Below are 14837 nucleotides of genomic sequence, written 5' to 3'. Positions count from 1 at the left end.
CTAAGCACTGACTGCTTTGGTGTCTTTAAAAAAAAAAAAAAAAGTCTACAACACAGCTCATTTTGAGCTCCAACAGGAAGTCTGCAATCTTGTATACATTTTTTTTTTTTTAAAAAACATCTCCTTTAACGCCTCAGGCTTGTTAAGCATCCTGTGATGCCTGTTGTATTAGACTGTATCTCTGAATTTGGGAGTATCTGACTTAATAAAAAAGATCTAAGCGATGGCACCTACGGTGAGACTTTGTTGTTTTATGAGGTCTTTTATCCTCAGAAAGCAACGAAGATTCTGGGCATGCAACCACTGCCCTCAAGTGGCATGAGCTGTGTGGGACCTTCCACGAAGCTCCTTAGTTTTACGCAGCTCAAGGGCACAGACAGAGGCAAAGCCCTTTGTGCAGGGAGCAAGCTGCTTGAGCATATTTGAGCTGTGAGGGAAAAAAAAAAAAAACAACAACACAAAAAAAAAAAAAAAAAAAAAAAAAAAAAAAAAAAACGTCTAAAAATCTAGAAATTTTAAGAACTGAGCCCAGGAAGTGGTCAAAGGAAGGAAAAGGCATACCTTGCCTAGGGATGAAGCTAGAGGCTCTCTTGCCAGACAGTCAAGGCCAAAGCCTCCTCTGAACCAAGGTAGGTGATGCAGCCATGAGGTCAGCATCGTGGGCTACCAGCAGCATGCCCATGCACCACCTTGGCCCCAGTGCCTCCCATCATGGGAGCCTGCTCCTTACTCCGGCCATGCTCCTCGGCGGTCCCACATCCCAGGTCCCACGGCGGGGAGCAGCAGCTTTAGAGCTGCGATGCGGCTCTTTGGATACGTCTGAATGCAAGCCCCCAGCTCCAGTACCCGTGTAAAACAACTGGATGTCCCAGCATGAATCAGGGTCGAAATAATGATCCTAATTTATTCTGCTTCTCTCGACTAGTCTCGCCCTTGGCTCCTGTGGCGTTTCCTGCATGAACTACTGGGAACCAGCAGGAACGCTTGAAGAGCAAACAACTAGCAGGCATTTTTTTAATTACTGGGGTAGTTGAAACATTCTTCTACAGCCCTGCAAAGACAAAGGGTAAGAGCGTTACAACATCATCATTTTAAAACCCTGAGCTGCACTAAGCTTGGGGTGGGGTCTAGGCACTGCTGAGGCAGTGATGTTTATAACCATGTAATTGTTTGATTTGACCCTTCTCACATCTTCTGACAAAGTTCAGCATACAGCTAGAAGGCAAACACAGTGAAAACAAGCATTTCTTTAGGAAGGCTGGGGATCTGCAGGAAAAAAACCTGAAGGGAGGGATAGAAAGAAGGAATTTCTGTGGGCTTTGCTCCTACGTTCTCTTCTAATTCCCATGAATCTTGCCCATGTGCTACTTGGGCAGCTCTTACTTGTGCCTGGAAATCTTGCAGATGCCCAAGGAAAAATAAAATGTGTGCAGTACTGCAGGCCACCTCCTCCCACTTGCTTAGCCAGCAATGAGGCGAGGCAGTACTCTCTGCCACCACAGTGACACAGAGGCCTCAAAACACCATCTGTGATTTACAGGAAGGGCCCTTGTCTCCAGGCACGGTGGTGTGGTGCTCACAAGGGTGGAGGAGAAGCCAGAGACATGGACATGCAGAGCCACCAGGAGCTGCTGGCACGGCTGTCCAGGGTTCTACAGGCACCGCTCCTCCCCACTTGATAAGGGATGTCCATACTGGGCTCCAGAGCTGTTGTTGGTGCTTTTCCAGCCTGGCTGCCAGCTTGGAGAACAAAGTTCCTCATCAAAGCGAGAGTTAAGTGGGGAGGAACAGGGAGAACAGCTCTGACATTCCTGCCTGGCGCCAGCAGTGTTTCCAGAGCAATGGAGCTGGAGAGGCTGAGCCTGCTGAGCTCCCAGATGAATAGGAGTGATGGACACATTACTGCAGTGTTGTAATGCCCTTCAGCAAAGGGATTAGAGCTCAGCCATATTGCAGCAAACCTCACTGTTAAAATCCCTTCCCCAGTCCTGTAACACAACTATCATATAAGAGCTTCCCTATCTACAAGGCTCTCTTAGACTCAGGCTTTATATTCTGCAAGCAGAGGACAAGATATTGCCAAGGGCAAAAGATTTTCTTGAAGCAGAAGGACTGAAGAGTGCTATCAATCAGGAAGGGATGGAGCAGCAGGTAATCTCACCAAAGCCTCCTACAGCCACATCCACAGGCATGTAAGGTAATGGCATTCATTTTGCTCTAGTTTAATGCGTTCAGCTCTGTATGTTTCCAGAGACCCACACCAGACCTAGGGGTTGGCTCAGGTCAACTTGAAGGCAATAAATGCTTTAATTGAAGGCAAAACCTGCAGAGGGACCAGGGAGTGTGGCACCAGGGGACGAGGCAGGCGATGTGCTATTCCCCAGCATGGCAGACCCTGGGAAGCATGTCCCCTGTACAGCCAGGGGCAGGGAGGTCACCTCTGCAGCAGCTGGAGGAACAATCTTCATCAGCCACCTCTCTGGCCCCTGTTCCTGCTCAAGCACCAGCTGCCCTGCTCCTGTTTCCCTGCACACCAGAGCACCAAGCGTACGTCGTGCCGTGCATCCTTGTACTGAAAGCACAAGGCAGGTAGCAGTCTGGGGTGGGTAAAAGCTGCATATTTGGTTTCGCTTGCAGAGCTTGGGCGATGCCTGCAACCCTAGCTGGATCATGGTGCAGAGCTCCTCGGGTCCTGAAAGCAACACTGCTGTGCCGCAGCAAGCACAGCTTTGCACCGCAGAGGCCGGTTGACGCTCCTGCCATGCAGAACCTCCCCTCAGTGCTAAGGAGGGAATAATATTTTGGATGTTGGAAAGGCTTGGAGAATTCATTCTTGTATGCAATCAAAATATTTCTAGACAGTATCAGACTTACCACATCAGGAAAAGAGATGTGAAGGCCACTAAGAGTTCACTAGAGAAATTACTTGTCCATTGACAAAGTTTATTCCTAGCCCTCCTATTGAGAGATTGATTTATGGCTAGAAGCATAAGTATTTTATAATCTTCATTAAAAATAAAGCACCCTGGATGCATCTTGCTTTTAAGCATTGGCCTTGGCAGTATCTTTTGGAGAAGAGTTCTGGTTCATTTTCCTTTGTATGAAGTGCCAGCCTTTACCAGTCTGGAACAAGTCTTCCTCTCGCTCTCACCAGCTATGCCCCCATTCTCGCAGTGAGAGCAGATGCTGGAAGAGGTGGGGGTCCAGAGCAGAAGCTACACAAACTGTACAATGTATTACTGAAGTAAGAGGGGTTTACAGCTGACTGATTGCTCCAAACACAGATTTCTGTTCAACAGCTGCTGAACAAGAGTGGTGGCCTGCAAGAGAGCTCATGTTTTGCTTGCATTAACTGGATGTTATTTGGACTTCTGAATCAATCTCTTCTTCCCCTTCCCAACCACTTACAAAAGAAGGGGCCTCTAAACCCTTCAGCATGGTGAACAAGATCAAGGGAGCTTTTGAGAGCCCAGGTGGCATGCAGAGCACCTCCTTGACCTGTGTGGCACCACCATTTGCATTCAGCCAGCAGGCCATGGACAAAGCCCTGAATGTGATCCTTATTGTGGTCTTATTCATCACGGTATCTCTGGGGTGTACAATGCAGATAGCCAAGATCACAACTCACCTCAGGAAACACAAAGGCACGGCAATTGCTGTAACGGCGCAGTACGGCATCATGCCCTTAACAGCATTCATACTGGGCAAGCTCTTCCAGTTGGGTGCTACAGAATCCCTGGCCGCCCTCACCCGCAGCTGCTGCCCAGGAGGAAACCTCTCCAAAGTCTTTAGTTTGGCACTGAGAGGGGACATGAACCTCAGGTAAAGAAAGCTGAATTCACTGCACAGGCCAATCTAGTCATATGACTGGTTCAGAAACTAGTTTAATAAACATCAGCAATCCCCAACAAGCTGGACCGAGACTGGAATACTAATTCTAGAATATTTTTAAAGCACCCTTATTGCTCAGTGAGCAAATTTGTCCCTGTTTTACAATAAAATGGGAGTTTGTACTTTTCTCTGAAGCATATGGCATACCGCTCTGAAGAGGCTGCATCAGTGAGAAACATTGAACTATTAGCAGAACACCACTCTCCAACAAACCCTAGTGATTAAACAAGATCGAGAGTGAAAATATGAAGTATTACTTTGTCTGTGGCTTGTGAATTTCTGAAACGTAAGCTGTACCCATTACAAGGGTCCTTTCTCTGAGTTTATATAGAACTTGAGTCATCTCCCTTCTCTAGACACATCACATCCTTCTACAACCTGACAGTGATGTTGGGGTAATGTCAGTGACAGGTTGCGAAAGAGTGATGTAAAGTCTTACATTAAAACCATGCGTCCAGGTTAGTAAGAAAAGGTGTCTTTCCACTGAGGGTTTCTTTCTTCATCTCAGCATTGTAATGACCACATCCTCAACAGTCTGGACTAACGCCTCTGCTTCTGTACCTTCACTCAGGAGAACTACAGGAGGGCGATTTGGAGGGTAAGGTACCTTACAAAGGAACAGTCACCTCCCTGGTACTAATGCTAATCCCCTGTGTTGTCAGTATCATCTTGAATGAAAAGAAACCACATTACACTGGCTTTATCATCAAGTATCATCAAGTAAGAAGTATCCTGTGCTGGTTGCCCAAGGGCCTCAAGCAAGTATCCAAAAATAGAGGCACAGAAATTCTAACTTCTTTAAGGCATGCCACAAATCAATGAAAGGGTTGAGAGCAGAACTCAAGACATCCACTTTAATCATTACAAAATTTGCCCAAAGAGAAGTCCTCCACCTTCTCCAGACAAACAACATTTTGTAGGCAATTTCCTACCTTGCTCTCCTTTGTTGTCTTTGGTTTTGTTTTCTTTTGCTACAAGCAGCACTAATGAACCTCAAGGGCACTGCCCTGACTACTGCTGTAACCAAAGCAGACCCCAGATTTAAAAAAAAACCCCAAACAACTAACCCCACTGCTCTCAGAGGTCTAGCACAGGGCAAAAGTCACATCACAAAGTTGCTGCTTATGTCAGCGAGAGATCTATCCAGCAGAAACCACTAGATCACTAAGCACTCGCTTATGCCTGGAATCATCTCCCTGCCTCCTTTGTACATCAGGCATTTAAAGAGCAAAAGGAAAATCCAGCCAACCAGCTACACACCATTGTCTAACTCAAGAGCTCCACTAGCAGTACCCAGAGAGCTGCTAACAACTCTGTAAACCTGTTTTTCATAGCTTCTTTCACTAAAGCTTCATCTCAGAGAAATCTGAACCAAACACAGCAAGAAATGGGTGCCAAGACTCAGTAACAGACCCAGTAAAATGACAATAGGAATCACTAACCTCTAAGAAGTATGGGAACCCATGCTAAAGCATACGCAGGAGGACCAGAGCTCTTCAGAGGTTCCTTTACCCAGCACAGGGCAGTGATGACTGGACTGTTTCAAAAGAAGCTTTCAAAGCCTAGCATGATAAGATGACCTACACTGGCTCAGCTGACCCTTGATATTCCTTTCTGGTAACACCACCTTTCCATTTATCTTCTCTACAAAAGAGGAAGGGGGCAGAAACTTGCTTTTAAAAAACATCTGGGGAACTCCACTCAAATTGACTCCAAAGTGGAGAGACAGGCAGGAGGCTGTATTCTTTCTCCCAAAATTCCCCAGCTCCTTCATCTGCCAAATCACCAGACACCAATGAGACGATCTGAAACAGCCACCAGCACCTACACCTGCTGTAGGTGTAGGCAGGCTCTACCTGTGAGTAAAGTGGTTTCCTCCCCACCTGCTTTGGGTGGACTAGAGCCACAAAGGGACCTGGGACAGAGACATAGCAATGGCTGAGAAACAAGTGGCTGGTGGAACAAGCACCAGAAAGATACTTGGCTACTTAAGGCCCAAGGTAATAGCTCAGGATGGTCTCTTGTTGATTAATTGTAACATTTATGTCCACAAAAGGCACTTATGCACCCTCACTATATACTTACATATGTGATGGACAGGGAACTGGACACAGCTGCTCCCAACAGCTGAGTAAAATTTTGCTGGGGATTTCTCTCTTGTCCATGTCTTGACCGCTTTTATTTTAGGCAGGAATGGTTGTGATTCTAGTGTCATCTGCTGCAATAACTATTCGGTCTGTGGCCTATGTGGCAAGTAGTATCACGGTTGTCTTCTCACCATCCCTCCTAGAATCTTTTGCCTTGATGCCTTTTATTGGATGCCTGCTGGGCTATGTTCACTCCCATGATGTTCCTTCACTCCCCCATCCCCTCACTCTCAATCACCAGAAGAATAGAGAGGTATGCCAGCTCTGGTTTATGGAGCAATGGTGAAAACATGGGTTTCAACATGGATGTACTTTTAGAATAAACACTGATTGCCACCTCCCAAAGCAAGCCCTAGGAGTACAAGCAGACACACTGCAAGCTGATCCCACATCAATACTCCCACGACTAGTTGGGAGAGAAGTGAGTTCAACCTCTGCTCAGCAAAATCAAGAGGGGAGGGGCACCTGGAGCAGTTTTTGACACAGGTGCCTGATCACCACAGAAGGGGTGAAAGTCCATTATGCAGGTTCACTGAACAAGCAGATGGATGGGTTTGCCTTGAGGTCATGAGTGACCTAAACACACATTACCAACCTCTGCTCTCAGTAGCAAAGTTGGGGGAGAATGAATAGCACCAAAGAACTAGGGAAGACCAACAGAGACCAAACCCCAAGAGACACAACTGCTCCTCAGCTGATAACTATCCCAAACCAGTCAGTGCATTCAGCTGAAACCCCAGGAATTTAAGATGGAAACCTTGCATATAAAATCCACTCTTTCCCTTTCTCATCCTATCTAATCCAGGTAGGACATCCACTATTCCTCACTATTTTTTTACCTTTGCACCTTGGACTCCTCTTTTTACCTTGGAAGCAGATTCCTTCCTTGCAGCTTGCTGCAGCACCCAGAGTGGGGCACAAGGCCTCAAAACACCTTTAAGCACGAAGTCCACATTTATCACGTGATCTGTCTGCACACTGCAACGGGAGCACGAGGCAAAACCTAGGGATGCCAGTATTGCTCCCAGTAACGCAGCTTTTAGCACAGGCAACTGTAAGGTAGGCAGGCTTTTTTTTTAAATTGCTTAAAAGTGGATTAAATATGCAATCTGTTTAACTTTTCCTCCTTCAGATGCAGGCAGACAATGTGCATGGAAACGGGCTGCCAGAACACACAGTTTTGCTCAACTATCCTCAAACTCACCTTTGCCCCAGAAATCATCAGTCCCCTGCACTTCTTCCCACTGCTCTACTTGCTGTTCCAGCTTGGAGAGGGACTTCTGCTGATCCTGGTCTTTAGGATCCATGCCAGAATAAAGAAACAAATGGCAAGTACAGCTTCGCTCCTGCATTTCTTACACTTGCCGAGCCAAACCACATACGCTTACACGTAATTAGCAATGAATTGCTGCTTTCTAAGGGCAGAATCAGGTTGTCCTTTAACTCAGTTACAGTATTCAATGCGTTAAATACAAATCACAGTCAAAATTCCACAGGTAACTGAAGACGTTAGAAATGATGACTTTTTTCATCAGCAGAATGTTTCATATAGCTATATACTATCTGTAATATCAGCTCTCAAGTGATTTTTCAGAGTCCTATGCTTTAACTCGGACAGGCATCCTGCAGAGCTATGACTGGCACTGAGCACATGCACAGAAGAGTCACACACCCCCCTAAAACTACACGAGGACATCAGATATGCTTTAATGCAACAAATTCCAACTTTGTTGTAAACTGTTGAGATTCACTGAAGGGTGTCACTTTTGGAGTGGGGAGAAGGAAAACAACAAAACTGTCAAGTACTGCAGCTGAAGGAAGGAAACGTAGATCTTTTGCTAGAAAGGTATGTAAGTAGATTCAAGCTTAATTAAAACTTATATACAGTATGGGTATAGATGCAAGGTAGACATCTCCAACTTCAACAGGTCCATAATGCCAAAGCCCAGCTGAGTGTCTGTGAAGATGGCTGGAGAATGCACTGCTGAATGGCATCCTGCACCAGTTATCCCGCTGATGCTTCCAGACCTGCTTTCTCCAGTTCCTTGGGACAGAGAAGCAGCTGAACAGCTGCCACAGGGCTGCTACAAGATCACTTTACCATATCTTACAGCAATAGCTGTAGGATGACTTACTGGGGGAAAAAAAATGCCCAATTTGGACCCTCAGGTGTGCCTTCAGCACAGTTTATAGTGGAGAAGCCATACAGGTGCTTGGTAAGACTGCTATAAAAAGGATGACTTTTCAGGCTGATCTATAAGTTACTGGAAACAAAAATGGCTTAATTTTGACAGGACTTCCACATTCCTTCCTTTTGCTTTACAACAGCCAGCAACACCAACTGTAGCTGTGTCACAATCTTCCTTCAGCCTGGTCTCAGACCTGCCTATTCTCACATTTTCCTTTTCCTTCAGATGCAGCAAAAATTATCTATGCAGGCGTGGACAGTTAGTGCTTGAAAAATGAAACCAGTGTCAAGATCCTGCAGAAACTGTGGGAAACCAGGCAAATGATACAGATACTGCAGCAGCCATTGTTGCAACCCCTCTGAGCTCTACCTCCTGCAGCTGGCTTACAGGTCTCCAGAAATTCTGTGTCAGACTTTTTATCTCTACATGTTCATTTTACACCAGAGAAAGGGATGGCCACAGAGCTATCTGCACCCTCACCATTATTTCCCAAAGACCTTGCTTCGGATGAAGCCTCTCCTGCCCACCCACGGGGGACACTTCCAGCGATTTCCAAGTCATAGTGACAACCCTTTGGGACAGCTTAGGGCTACGCTCCCAAGTGACTGTCCCGTTTTGCCCATATGAAAATGACTGCCCACATCAGTTCCCTTTTTTTAAACATCACTTACCTGTAGTTGTCCTGCCGACAGCTCCCAAAGACACTGAAGAATAATGAAATTTCTCTACCAGTCTCAAAATGAGGTGTGAATGTTTCTGAGTGCAGGAGCCAGAGTCCCAGCATGGTGCTGAGCAGCCCATGGTCACTGCCCTTTTCCGAAACCCAAGCCGTGCATGGGACACCACTGCTCTCCACATAGCAGAGGCCACAAAAACTGACTGCAGCTACGCCAACTCCTCAACACATCAAGTGTGGGCCCAGCAAGCTGCACGTCCCAACACAGATGAGCCTTGAGCCACCCTGCTTTGCAGAGTCAGTGAGCTAAACACACCCCCTGCTCTGGCCGCAGTCTGGCTTGTGAGTACAAGGGAACATTGGCATTAACACCTCCAGTGTGCAAAGGACATGTTGTAACCTCAAGTAATTGATCTTAACTCAGAATGAAGAGGCTCATACCAAGAACCTACACTTCAAAAAATGCAGAATCATTTCTGGCCAGAGTCACTGTAACCCTCTGTAGTGCAAAGCCTAGGAGTTTGTTTTAAACTGTGTATTCATCCTCCCAACACCCAGCTCGCCACCTAAAATGCAGAAATTCATTCATGCTGCTTGCAAGGCAAGTGCTGTGGTTTAGATACAGCATTGGGAACTGAATTTACAGAGCAGGCAATGCTTCCTATTTAGCAGGAGGAAGAGAGTGTCCCACCCCCCTTTCCAATCATCAGGTGCCTCCAGCCACCAGGGCTCCTCTTGGAGCCAAGTCCCACTTGAACACAGATGCCGGTAATCGTTCAAGCGAGCAGGAAGGATCATGACTTGAAGTAACCCAGCTAACCTTGCACCAGGGTGAGCAGCAGCGCTGCCTTCACCTAGAGGTTAAAGCCCTCTTCTTCCATGCCTCAAGGTGATCCAGCATCTGAACCACCCTCCAAGAGGGGAGCCTCCCCCTCCCCAGAGCTGTCTACCAATAACCCCGTTACCCACATACCAATCCGAGCACCCCTCCCTGCCTGCTCCCAGGAGAGATGTGAGGGTCACCACCTTAACGGACAGATGTTCTTGGGACGCATTTCCAAGAATGGCACAACAGTGCAGCCTGCAGACACCGAGTGACCCACCTCGCTCTGGACACAACCCCCCCCACCTTTCCCAGGACCTCATCCAACACCCAGCCTGAACTCGAGATCTTTTGGAAAGGATTCCGTGGATTACTGAAGTAGCTTTGTAAAGCACTGTATAAGAAAACTCATCTTATTTTTAAAACTAAATTCTAACGCACTCTCTTGTGGCATGAGGGCTTGAGAAACAAAGGGATTGCAGAGGGCTGCTGCCCCTGTAAGGAACAAGCACCAAATGCTGGCTGCAGTACGACCACTCACCAACCTAAAAATCCCTCCTCTTCCTACAGAACAGCACTAGTGCCTATGAAGTGCTCTGTCCACACCTCAATGTTCCACACACATGCGCACAAGCACACTGATGAAGTATGCCAACTACACCCATCTTTTATATTCCATGCCTATCAGCCAAACACTGATTAGCACTTGAACAACTTGTCCATTCCACCTTTTGCTATGAACTATGACAGCATGATTCTCCTTATTACCAAGGTTCTTTCAGAACACCAAGATATCTAAGGCCCCAGCATGATGTATTTAAAATGGCACATATGAAACACTCAACCATAGCCTTGTTACAGACACATTTTAAGAAACATTTTAACACTGTCCAACATGAGGCTCACTCACACTTTATTAACACTAGAAGCAGAGACACGTTTCTTTGTACTTTATTTGAGCTGTTTAACTCTTAGGTATCAAGAATTAGGGTGCTTTATAGAATATTATTACCACAGGGTAGTGAAATGGGCATTTTCTTAAGTGTAGTGCAAGTCATATCAAATGAAAAGCTTTTAAAATAAAATTTTATTACCAGTACTGACCAGCACTTTATCTGCTGACCTATAAGTGAAACAATGATCCAAAAGCACAAAAAAATACCCTCTGAAATAAAGCTTTATGTACAGCACATGTAGAGCTCTTAGATGCCTAAAGCTATTAGTTTGAGATATTAAACTAATGTTGAGTTGCTATTCACAGTTGCATTTACTGGGAATTAAAGTGTTCAGATGACTTTTTGGAGTACAAAAAAATTTAAGTTGTCTGCTTTAGTTATAAAGAGCTCTGCCAATATACACAAACTATACACTTCAGACATTCACAAAAAAATGTGAGCAAGAAAAGGGTTATCAAAAAACATTTAATACAATTAGTCAATAACCCTTCCCACCATGGTCCACATCTACAAAGTTCCCCCTCCCTCCCCCCTCCCCATCCAAACCCTTCCCCACAGAAAGTCACATACTTACCACAAGTTTTAGCAAGTATGGTTTAAAAAAGGGCCCCCAGGGCAAGTTACTTATAGTTCAGTTGCCACTGTCAACAGATCTGGACCTCGATCTAGACCTCTGTCGATCCACGGATGATGGGGATTTAGATCTACTGGAAGAACCACGTTTCTGGCTCTTCTCTGGCATTGGAGATCTACTAACTGATCGAGACTTGCTACGGCTCCTACTCCTTGACCTGCTGTAAGACTTGCGGCTGCGGGAACGGGAACGGCTACGAGACCTGGATGAGCTTCTGCTACGGGACCGTGACCTGCTTCTGGACCTACTGAGGAAACAAAGAGCAGCAGTGTCAGCAATAAAACGTCACGGACCATGGCAATAACCAGGCTGGTCAGTTTGGTTGCCTGGTCACTGGCTTTAAAGCTTTCTTAGTGGGTATTTAAGCATTATTTAAGAGACCAGAAATCCATACCTGTGCCTTTTGCTGCCTTCAATTAGTTTTATTTTCCTTCCATTAATTTCTTTACCAGAAAGCTTTTCAATAGCATTCTTTAAATCACTGTAAGAGGCGAATTCAACCACCCTACAGGAAAAAAAACAGCACACGGAGTTCACTATTACAAGTTGTATTTTTGATGACAGAAAAAAAAAAAAAAAAAAAAAAAAATCAAAAAACCTCACACTGCTCAGCATGGTCATCCCTTGACTCAACTCAAGCATGAATTGAAGAACTCCCCTCCACAAATTCCCAGAGAATTTCTAAGGGTAGCCAAATTAAACCATGAACAGCTGCTGAGCATCCTCCCTAAATATTATAGATACAAATACTACTCTACAGCTTTTAAGAGATTATTTCAGAAGCTTACCCTTCATTTAACTTAGGTCTGTGTGCATCTGCAAAGGTTACTTCCCCAGCTTGCCTCATGAAGTCTTTGAGATCCTAACACAAGACCAGTTATGTTACGCAAAGAAGTGAAATTAATACTTATCTATATAAAAATAGTTAAAAACAAACAAAAGAAACTTATGACTACTGAAAGAGAAGATGTTAGATAAATTACAAACATGGCAATTGCCATCCTTGTATTCTATCAAAATTGAATTATCTCTATCAGGGCACGAAATAAATGAAAAAAAGCATATTGCTTTAAGCAAAATGCTAATAAAGTGTCTTAACATTAAGGAAAATATTAGTCTACAAAGATCATATAGATTAAATAAGAAAGAGAAAGAGAGAGAGAGAGAGAGAGAGAAAAAAAAAGTACATTTGTATATATACTGGACTGAGTGTGAAATACTACCCACATATTTTTGTACTATTTCAGTCACCATTTATATTACGAATCTTATATACATACAGAATTACATTTACATAACACCAATTATTTTGTGCCCCATATGTCATTAAAAATATAGTTTACTTTACCTTTATTAACATTTCCCTAGGCTAGCCAAGCAGCAAACTGCATTAAGCGACCGGAGATACCGTCATGATATATGCCCGACTGGCTCTTCGCCACCCACTTGACGAACACTACCCAGTCGATGGAAGCCATTAATCGCACTGCCCTCCCTATTAGGAGACTATTGATGGATCCAGACATTCTCTATGCTTGATGTTACCAAGGACCACTTTACTGCGATCAGGATTCCAACGACCACCTAATTTCGTATCTTTCAACTCTTTTCGACCAGGACCTCTTTATTCGGAAGCGTTACAGGAAGAACAGCTCTCAACTTAGGAATCAGATCTCGTTAACGCTCTGGGATCGCTGCAATGTGGCACTTTAAGGAGTGCATCGATTACGTCTAGACCGGCAAACACAGATCTAGAGGTGGCCAAGTGACATTGTAGGAGCTGACTGGAAAGTCAACCAGGCCCAACCAAGAGTGACCAAGACAGAACGATTAGGATAACCCACAGGCACTCCTCGTCATAAGGCCAACGACACAGATAGGCTGGCAAATAAAGGGTTTAATATGTGGTTAAAATGGATTTAAAAAACAAGAAAAAATAAATATATATCCTCAAATATATACATTTATTATTATTATAAATTAAAATTAACTAGTTTCGTTCAAAATATTTAAATTACATTATTTAAAATTACATTAATTACATTAACATTTTTAAGAAAATATATTTACGTTTTAATTAATTATTTTACAAAATAATTACATTACATACCCATTAAATGAAGTCAAAATAGTTAATCGTGTTTCAACAAACCTGCCAGCTGACTCGGGAAGACAAATTTTCTACTATGAGGCGATTTTCTGTTCTTACAGGTGGAGCATTTCTGTTTGGAAATAAACAATTGAGACTTTCATTAGGAATTAAAATATAGCCACATATAAATATTAATAAAGGCTGTACCAATAACCAGTCTCAGCATACCACCATTACTATACAATTTAACTATGGAATGCCCCGACTAATCTAGGACAAGGATTAAGTACTTTAAGGGCCAGGGGGAAGCATAAAGACGAGTTTTGTAATCGTCACTATCCTACTGCCACATCTGATGACTGACTAAAAATACCATTTAACATCTCACTCTAGCTCAAGCTCCTGGATCAGATGAGTCCACAGTATTTCTTTTAAACTACGAAACTTCAAAGCTATACATACCTCCTGTCACTACGTGGACGGCGGCTACTAAAACGGTCAGAGTACCTCCCTCTGCCTCTACCCCTAGAGCGTGCTCTTGCATGCTCAATTGTAACCCTGGGGGAAAAAAAAAGAAATTAAAACCCATACATTTTTACATTTTCCTTCTTACATATTCCTTCATAGTTACAAGGAAAAAAAACCACAACCCACAAAGTAGTTTAAAGAGTACTGATAATATAACGTAAGTTAAAACTGACTCCTTATTTTAGATATTCATATTTATACATACATGAAATAGGGTACCTCACCTCTCACTGCAAAGCTCTTTTCCATCCAATTCATAGACAGCATCATCTGCATCCCTTGGATCCTCAAACTCCTGCAAAACCACCACAGCAAAAACAGAAAAGTAAAAAAAAAAACAAACTACATCTCTAAAGCATTAACAAATACTTATTTGCCACGTAGTAGGTTACTTAGCTGAGCACGTTAAGGGCATTACTTTTAGAAGTCGCTTCGTCCACATCAAACGCACAAGAGATCCGAGTGACCGCCGAGGACCGGCGGAACCCTGAGGAGAGGCGCACTCACCACAAACCCAAACCCCCTCTTCAGATCGATGTCCCGGATGCGGCCGTATCCCTTGAAGAACCTCTCCACATCCTTCTCCCTGGCGGCCGGGTTCAGCCTCCCGATGAAGACGCGGCAGCCGCTCATGGCTGTGGGCGCGGAGCTCGCTGCGGGAGACACGGCCCCCGGCCCGTCAGTGCCCCCGGCCCTGCCCGGTGACTCAGCAGCCCCCGCCCCGCGCAGCCCACAGCGGACCCGCGGCCCGTCCCCGCCCCCGCTCCGGCCCAATAGGAAGGAGCCGGGGGGGGGCCCCGCCTTAGCCTACACCAATAGGAAGCTGATGTTCGGCCCGCAGCCCCGCCCACAGCACGCGTGCGCTGGCCGCGAGCAAGGGAAGGAAAGCGAACGCCACCGC

The 14837-nt window shown here is 44.9% G+C and overlaps 2 protein-coding genes across 3 annotated transcripts; one reads left to right on the top strand and one right to left on the bottom strand.

The window, feature by feature from the left end:
• Positions 1-3355: 3355 nt before the first annotated feature.
• SLC10A1 (solute carrier family 10 member 1) lies at positions 3356-8490 on the top strand. The gene is given in 6 exon segments (XM_026849318.1): positions 3356-3822; positions 4400-4426; positions 4428-4611; positions 6079-6229; positions 7140-7370; positions 8453-8490. Coding segments are annotated over 6 exon segments (1017 nt in total). The 5' UTR covers positions 3356-3436.
• A 2171-nt stretch (positions 8491-10661) lies between these two features.
• SRSF5 (serine and arginine rich splicing factor 5) lies at positions 10662-14624 on the bottom strand. 2 transcript variants are annotated; one of them, XM_026849917.1, is made up of 7 exons: positions 14444-14624; positions 14161-14231; positions 13871-13966; positions 13469-13538; positions 12105-12178; positions 11711-11821; positions 10662-11563 (listed from the first exon to the last, which is right to left on the bottom strand). In XM_026849917.1, the coding sequence occupies exons 1-7, from the start codon at positions 14567-14569 to the stop codon at positions 11314-11316; spliced, it is 798 nt and encodes a 265-aa protein (XP_026705718.1). In that variant the 5' UTR covers positions 14570-14624; the 3' UTR covers positions 10662-11313. The 2 variants fall into 2 exon arrangements, with proteins under 2 accessions (XP_026705718.1, XP_026705719.1); XM_026849918.1 differs by having other exon boundaries at positions 10662-11560.
• Between the last annotated feature and the right edge of the window lie 213 nt (positions 14625-14837).

The sequence above is a fragment of the Athene cunicularia genome (genome assembly GCF_003259725.1).
Source record: "Athene cunicularia isolate RWA chromosome 5 unlocalized genomic scaffold, athCun1 chr5_part1, whole genome shotgun sequence".
NCBI lineage: Eukaryota > Metazoa > Chordata > Aves > Strigiformes > Strigidae > Athene > Athene cunicularia.
This window is presented reverse-complemented; position numbering and strand designations above follow the sequence as displayed.